The sequence below is a fragment of the Pristis pectinata genome, chromosome 6, assembly GCF_009764475.1.
Source record: "Pristis pectinata isolate sPriPec2 chromosome 6, sPriPec2.1.pri, whole genome shotgun sequence".
Taxonomy (NCBI): domain Eukaryota; kingdom Metazoa; phylum Chordata; class Chondrichthyes; order Rhinopristiformes; family Pristidae; genus Pristis; species Pristis pectinata.
The window spans coordinates 35296664-35305311 of NC_067410.1; the positions used below are offsets into that span (position 1 = coordinate 35296664).

General features: G+C 37.1%; 1 protein-coding gene across 1 annotated transcript; it reads left to right on the forward strand.

Annotated features, from left to right (window-relative positions):
* Positions 1-195: 195 nt before the first annotated feature.
* On the forward strand, positions 196-3090 carry gpr27 (G protein-coupled receptor 27). The gene has a single exon (XM_052018163.1). It carries the CDS (start codon positions 196-198, stop codon positions 1309-1311), a length of 1116 nt encoding a protein of 371 aa, XP_051874123.1. The 3' UTR covers positions 1312-3090.
* Positions 3091-8648: the final 5558 nt, after the last annotated feature.

Genomic DNA, 8648 nt, shown 5'->3' on the forward strand with positions numbered 1-8648 from the left:
CGACTGTCTTCCCCCACCCTCCCCCCACACCCCTTCCCGTTTCCATCCCCTCCCCCTCCCCGCCGCAACGGTGGTTACACAATGAGGATTAAAAGGAACTTTGTGGTTTGCGGGGTTTGCCCTTTCCGATGGAAATGGAGACATTGAGCTGCTGACGGCGAGGATCGAGGCTACCCCCGTCTCATGCTCGCCTCGATGGCGAACGCCAGCGAGCTCGAAGAGACCAACAGCTCTCTTCAGAATTACGCCATCACCGCCTCGGCCGTCAAGCTGGCTTCCCTGGGCTTGATCATCTGCATCAGCCTGACCGGCAACCTGCTGCTCTCCTTCCTGCTCTTCAAAGAACCAAGCTTGCACCGGGCTCCCTACTACTTTCTCCTGGACCTCTGCCTGGCCGACGTCGTGCGCTCGCTGCTCTGCTTCCCGTTCGTCATGATCTCCATCAGCAGCGGCTCGGCGTGGACCTACAGCTTGCTCAGCTGCAAGATCATCGCCTTCGCCGCCGTCCTCTTCTGTTTCCACGCCGCCTTCATGATGTTCTGCATCAGCATCACCCGATACATGGCCATCGCCCACCACCGCTTCTATTCCAAGCGAATGACGGTGTGGACTTGCGTGGCGGTCATCTGCATGGTGTGGACCCTGTCGGTCGCCATGGCCTTCCCGCCAGTTTTCGACGTGGGCACCTACAAGTTCATCCGTGAGGAGGAGCAGTGCATCTTCGAGCACCGCTACGTGAAGGCCAACGACACCCTGGGCTTCATGCTGATGCTGGCGGTTATCATCGCCGCCACACACATGGTCTACGTCAAACTCATCTTTTTCGTGTACGACCATCGCAAGATGAAACCCGCTCAGTTGATCCCGGCCATCAGCCAAAATTGGACGTTTCACGGGCCGGGCGCCACGGGCCAGGCGGCCGCCAACTGGATCGCTGGTTTCGGCAGAGGGCCCACGCCCCCGACCCTGGTGGGCATCCGGCAGACCACGCACAACCAGAACAAGAGACTGCTCGTCTTGGATGAGTTCAAAATGGAAAAGAGAATAGGCAGGATGTTCTACATCATAACCGTGCTCTTCCTGCTGCTGTGGTCGCCATATATTGTCGCATGTTACCTGCGGGTCTTTGTCAAAGCCAGTACCATCCCCCAGGTCTACCTGACCGCCGCAGTGTGGATGACATTTGCCCAGGCGGGGGTCAACCCGATCTTGTGCTTTATCTTCAACAAAGAGCTGAGGATTTGCTTCAGAACCCACTTCCCTTGTTTTCAAAGCACACAGACGCCCAGGGAAGCTTACTGCGTTATTTAAAAGACATTTGAAGAGTAGAAAGACACCGCCTTTTCTTAACTTGAAAGAAAATCCGCAAGGGAACTCGTAATAATGTATGTGCAGGCGTTTGGCGGATTAATCTTTGTCACAGAACAGTCAACTGCACTGGTTTCTGTTTACATTGAAGAAGTGCGAGACGCTGAGTCAAGTGTTTTGAGGACAAGCCAATTTCTCTGGAATACGAATTCATGGAGGCCACTTTATTATTAGGATCTCTAACGTCGTCTCCACGTTGGCTCCAGTTTGATACAAATTTTACTGATTGCTTAAAAACGTATTGATCAGGGAATTCAAACACAATTAAGCACTTTCCCAATCTCAGAGTGTTTTACAATGAATGAATTTAATATTTGTTCCTAGTTGTGTTGCTCTTTACACAGGGCAGTGAATTATTAATAATATCCAGACGGAAAAAAGCAAACTGGAGTGTAAAAATTGTACAAATCATAATTTCAGTGACACTATTCACCCTTCCCACTCCAATTTAAGAACTTTGTATGATTGTACTTTCCTTTTGATATTTTCTTAGCTTGTTTCTCTGCATTGTAATATACTGAAAAATGTTTTGACCTTTAAACATTACTTTTTGCAATTTCATATCTTAATGTGCATTTTACAAACTGTCTTTGAAAAACAAATGTCAATTTTACATTTCTTTCTCTAGCTGATTGTAAATAAGTCTAATAGTGTTAGCTGTAGTTATTGTCATACAAAATTATCAAATTAGTAAGTTATACTGTACTCATTTGATTGAATCAAAATGGTAGCTCTTTTTCTCTTGTACATTTCCACTGTTTTTACTTGAAAATAAATTTATTAAGCAGAAGGGTAGTTTTCTCTTCACAATGAAAAATCAAATTAATGGATCTCACATAATGTACTTTGGGTGTTTTGGTAAGAGTAGCAGTCAATTGCACGATAAGGTATTTAAGTGGAATAGGAGAAGCAGAGGTGCAAAGTCTCCTTATTGATGTGTAAAGATTGACAATTATGAATAAACATGCAAGTTGTTGAAAGAAGGGAACCAAATCCAAGAAACTGTTGAACATTCACATGAAATGAAAAAAAGTTATTTTACTTTTAAAGTTGCTTTTTTAAAAAATTAACATTGGTTTTAATTGAATGGAGGAACGGGCTCGGGGCTGAATGGCCTAATCCTGTTCCTATGTTCCTTTCAAATAGCATAGAAACTGGCAAAGTTGGTGAAATGCAACTAAATCTCCATCAGCTGCCAAACTATTATGCAACAAATGACATCCAAAAATTACCTACACATACCAGGTAAATGCTACCAAAACATAGTTAGTTTGTTAAGTTTATTGCTGACATTGGATTGCAAATACTTAACCGGACAAATGATTTGGATTAGCATTCTACTAATGCTCCCAACACATGGGACAACAGCCTTTGATATAAGTGTGTTTTATTTAATTGGGTTGTACAACCTGTGAACCCACAGTGTAACAATCTGAAATGATACAACTCTGTCCCATAAGTTAGTGCAATTAAATTCATCATTTTCCTTTTGTTAATGTGAAAATGAAAGGTAATTTTTCAAAATGAAAACTTTAATTCTCTATTTGGCATGTTGGAACCCTGTCACAAAGTTGAAAAAAATAAAGGTTATGAAAATAAATTTTAAATATACTGGAGACCTTTTATTACCCATCCAATTTACTATTTAAGTTTAGAATTTAAAAGTGGGTTGTGACATTGTGATGGTTTAGAAAAGTCAAATAAATAAAAGTGAGAAATAAATCTAACAGAGGCCAAAAAGGAACATATGACTGAGTAAACAAATCACAAAAATCAGACTGGAACTTTGAAACATACAGGTTAGTTAAATGTGTTTGAATATCAGGTTAAGATTCATTGTGACAATCTGATGTGTTTCAATCTATACCTATGATGCAACTTGGTTTTATTGTAATATAAAATTTGTTGCAATAAAACCTATCCATAGGACTAATAGTTTAATGTTTCTGGAATTCTACCTTTTGATTATGTTCAAATATGCACAGTAACTAGCAAATTCTGTAGTACAATATGAATTTTATTTCAGATGCTGAATACTCTATAGATTCAATTTGAAACTAACAAAATAAGAGAATTAATGATGTTGAATTTAAGGAAATCTGTTGAATCTATGAGTGAATTATAAATGCCTTTCTCCCGATTGAGTTCAGTTATATTTCACATTTATTAATTGAAGGAAGGTATGGTTAAATAGAAATTGAATAACTACTTTCATGAAGATGATTACGATCATGGGAGGGGATTTTTAATATTTTGCTTGATTATATCAAATAGTTTACACATTCCTCAAGATTGATGACAAAGCTGAGAATGCACTAAAAACATTTAAAGAGATGTGAATTAGTGATCTGAAGATTCAGCAATCTCTGATGATTGCAAGTTTCATAATATTTGTGGTTCAAATGTTAACAAATTAAAGATATGTCATTTTGATGATTAAGGGATAGATCCTCCAGTGTTAGCATAAGATTCTGCTCAAAAGTGAAGTATTTTTCTCAAAGTTGTATAAAATCTCAGTAATTCTCATGGTAAATGTACAATAATTTTCAAACTAAATTTTAGTTTTCAATGGACTTGGTGGTGCAGTGAGATAAAGCATTATCCATTGACTAAAATGACCAGAATCTGAATCCAAATCCAGACTGGCAGTCTTTCTTTGCTGACTGCAGTGGTTCTGTGTGAAATGATTGGGTTTTTCATTGTGGGGGTGGTGCACTCATGAGTATAAAGCTGTCAGCATTATTCAGTATTAGTTGGTTATATCACTCAGAAAGACCAGAAGACTGGTTGGTGCAGAAAATGGAAAAATGTGATAGGAATGTGATGGTGGTAAATTTATAATCTGTACAATGTATATTTAAAAGAAAGAGAGCCAGGTGAATTTAAAACCCTTTCATCATAACTTCTTATAAAGGAGGCATCTGGAAGCTCACTGTTTGCAATGAAGGATTTATTAAATTTGACTTGCTTTTACCATTTTCACAGTGACCAGATGAAATTATATCACCAGCTAATAATGTGAGTTAACCTCTTGTCAAATTATTAAGGAAATCACACAATACAGTCATAAACTAACATTTCTACCTTTGCACGTGATGTTCCAAATTGGTAATATTTTAAATACTGAACACCAGCAGTGTGTAAGATCATATACAGATATAATTAACTGAAATTTGCAAAGACAGGTCAGGTATTCTAAAGTAACGTAGCATCATCTGGATTTTACTTAACTGCTGTTTGGTATTAAGCATACAAACAAACTTAACCTTTAAGATCCGTAGAGGACAGGTTACCAGCTTTGAGTAACTTTTGAGGATGAAATGAATAGCTTTAGCAATGATTCTTGAATATTACACATCCTCATCCTTCTGGGTTGGCTTGGTACAGTTGATTGCTTTGCTTTCTTCTTGGATGCTCATATTAGCTGCCTGGGACATGCACCTCCATCTGTGGATGATGTATCTGTCCCCTCTGGGTCTTCTGTCTCTCTTGGGAGATCCACCTTACATGGCAGTAGCTACTTTTGGAGTAGAGTTGATTAGATTTCTCCTCTTTGTCTGAATCTGAGTGGATATAGCTATTTCTTCAGTGAGCTCCAAAGCAGTCAGGTCTGTGATCTCCTAAGACAAATGATAAGTCAGTGAGAAGGAAAACAGCTGAAACAATCCTTTTAAAGTTTTGTTTCTTTCAGGGTCACAAATACAGTCTTTCATGCCTTTTGTTTTCATAAAAGTAAACTTTGCTTACCTTTCATTCTAGTGAACCTGACTGAAACTATTTATTTCGAGGATTAACTTAAGTGCAATCACCTTAAAACAGATACTTATTTAAAATCAATTTTTCTGACAATAAAAGTAATTGTATTAGCTGGCTGTAACACCCCATAAATTCTCAGCCCTTCATAACAAGGAAAATGAATACTAATGACATTTGTCAGTCATTCTAACATTTGCTATCTTTAATCCAATGACCTATGCATCTTAGGACCCCAAACTCCCATTGTGAAATATATTTGTCCCACAGTGCAGTTTTGAAGTGTTGCTGTTCCTTCTATTTTCCTGCAGTTGAAAGGGCTTGTTGAAAATCTCACTTTATGGCTAAATCTTTACAATATTGCAAAATTAGTACAAAATGCATATCTAAATTTTTGGTTTTAAGAGATCATGTTGGAGTTGAATGATTTTATGTTAAACCTAATGAATTAACATTGTAATATGAACAAATAGGACCAGAATCCTATTTGTAATTTGGCATTTTCCATAATTTCAGTACTTTTTTCAGAAATATATTTGAGTCTATATTTTTTTTCTGACTTAAGAATAACCAAAATGAAATTAGAGTACATAAGACCCAATCAGTAAATGGAGAAAGGAATCATGATCTTCAAGAATTTACAAGGTTGTTTCTGATATTGGTCCAATTAAATGCATCATACCATCAACTTTCCATTCCCAATGTATATATGCAAATAGAGCTTCACCAATCCTTTTCATAAAATTGCAGAAAGCATAAATTATTTCAGTCCTAAATTTTGTTGAAAATTCAATTTTGCCGAAAATTCAATTTTGTAGTTTGTAATTTCAATTTGACTCATTTCAATTAAATGATCAAAAAAGAAATGGAATCATTGCAATTATCATTTTGCAGTAAGGAACAATGTGGCCCTAAGTTGTCCTTTTTTGTAAGGGGTAGTTAAATAATTTTATGTAAGCATGGCTACACTAATCTTTTAAATGCAAGCACTTTATTACATAAAGCCAACTTTTGTTACAACTTTTTGTTACTCTTCCTGTAGTCAAAAACCCTTGGTGTTCTACACAGAATATTGGTTATTTGTCCTTTGAATTCGGTGCAAGAGTTCATTTGGCATTATTGTGAAGAACAAAAATAATTGAATGATATTGTGCCTTTCATTACCTCAGAACTTCCCAAAGTGGCTTATAAGCAGTGAAATCATTTTGAAATATTATTAATGGTATAAAATAGAGAATGGAGCATCCAATTTGTACAAAGTAAGTTCCTGCAAATGCTATGGGATAATGATCAGATAATCTGGTTTGATAGAGAAATAGCAGCGTTCTTCCCAGTGCCTTGGATAAATACTAAAACATTACTCAAACAAATGATATGGGATATTAGGAATTGATTGCTGAATTTCTTAAATAGCAGTGACCTTTTTGGGCTGATGACTGAAAATACTTCCTGAAGTACAAGATTATCAAGGGTGCCATATAAATGATACATTTCTTTTAACTGTGGTTCTTTCTGTGATCATACAAATGTGGATCATTAACCTACTAGATCCTATGCATTATGTTTACTATGTAAATTTATTATTCTTCTCTTATCAGTCTATGAAGGTTTTCCTCCATTTTTGTACTTATCTTCATTGTACCTTAGATTCCAAGATTAAAAGTGAAGCTTACATCTGGCACAACTCCTTGTAAGCTCTATTGGATTTTATATGGCCTATTTCAGGTGGAAATAATGGAACTCATTTTACTGATACTGCCTTAGTATGCTGTAAGTGAAAGTGAATTTATGTTTTGACTATTCTAGCATAATTCCTTATCTTGTAAACAAATTTAAGAATTTTAAGGGAGTTAACTATTTTTGTATAATTGTCAATAGGGAAGGGGTGGGAGGCAAATAATTGACAATTTGATATTTCCCCTTTTGCTTTAGTTGCATACAACTCCAGATCAGGTAAAATGCAAATAGATCAACAAGCATTAATTCCTGAACCACATCTTCAATTGTTGGAAGGAGACCAGCCTATTCTTCCTTGCTGCAATGCTAAATGTTTGTGCTGTGGACCTGGATCTACTGGGAGTAGACTGAATTTGTCACAACTCATTTATCTTATGTCATGGAACGACCCTTGCTGATTTGTGATCATCATCGCTGAGCTTAAATCAAATTAGATCTTCAGAGATCGAGTCTTGTCACATTCACTATAATTTATTACAGGCACATAAATTGTTTAATACAATCACCGGGTTGTTTTATTTAGGATGTTCTTTTTGAAAACAATCATTTTAACTGCTCTTTGTTTATTGGATTCTTTGAACTGAATTCAAGAGATGTTAGATTTTGTAATTCTAGTAGTTTTGAGCCTCAGATTATGAAATTAGTTATATTTGAACAAACTCGTCTGTAAAGTTTTTGTATTAATCACTCACTGAAAGTTAGTATTATATTGTTCTTAGAACACCAAATATTAATTTATAAATAGGATATTTAAGAGAACGATTATAAAGCTTGTGATCATGAACAGAGAAAACCCTTTAGATTTTTGTCTTTTTGGGCCAATTACCTGAACTTTATAGGAGCTACACATAAACACTGATTTTACAAATATAGATTTTTCCTGTATTTTTATTTTCTCTGTGCAGAGACTTGTGTCACTCCACTCCATATTCTTAACATATTCTTTTTACAGATTTTAAGTGTGTGATTTCCCTAATTTCTCAATTCTTTCCTCCTAGAATAATCCAAGTAGAAAAAAAACTGGTGTCAACTAATTGCTACCTTTTAAAATGAACTCTAATTTAAAATTTCATAACATATGCTGATTCTACTCTTATCTGGTGTTGGTGAATCCTACCTCAACAGGCTCTTGTGTAAATGCCAAATGGAATACCATTGTGCAAAAGAACATTTTTTAATAAGGTGTGTTTAACCTGTCACATTTCAAATAGCCTATCTCTTGTAAAATAATACACAATGGTGAATTTTAAGTTCCAGAATGAATATTAACATAAATGGGAGGGGGCAGGGGTGGGGACTGATGGATGATGATCAAATGCTTCAAGAAGATGGGATGGCCATTTAACTGGCAACTAAAGAAGGACTATGACTGCTGGATCCAACAATAATCTTCAATGTGCCTTTCCACCTACCTACTGGATCCAGTTTACCCATTACCAGGCACCACCCCACACCCCCAGATCCCGCAATCCAATGTCTCTGACGTATCTCCCACTGATCTGAAGCAAATGAAGAAACTGCTGGACAAACTTTGTGGGTCGAGCAGCATCTGTGGGGAGAAAGGAATCATCGATGTTTCAGGTCAAGACTCAATGCCGGGTGTCCACCCAAAACACTGTCAATTCCTTTTCCTCCTCAGATGCTGCTTGACCCACTGAGTTCCTCCAAAAGTTCTTTTGTTCCAGATTTCAGCATCTGCAGTCTTGTGTGTCTTCCACTGATCTGAAACTTCTGATGTCTTCCTGATAACTTCTCTGTGACATCTCCAATCCTCCTCACTTGATGTTTCC

What these genes read in the sequence shown, in the direction of transcription:
- gpr27 (XM_052018163.1), top strand. Translation starts at nt 196, where the DNA reads ATGGCGAACGCCAGCGAGCTCGAAGAGACCAACAGCTCTCTTCAGAAT.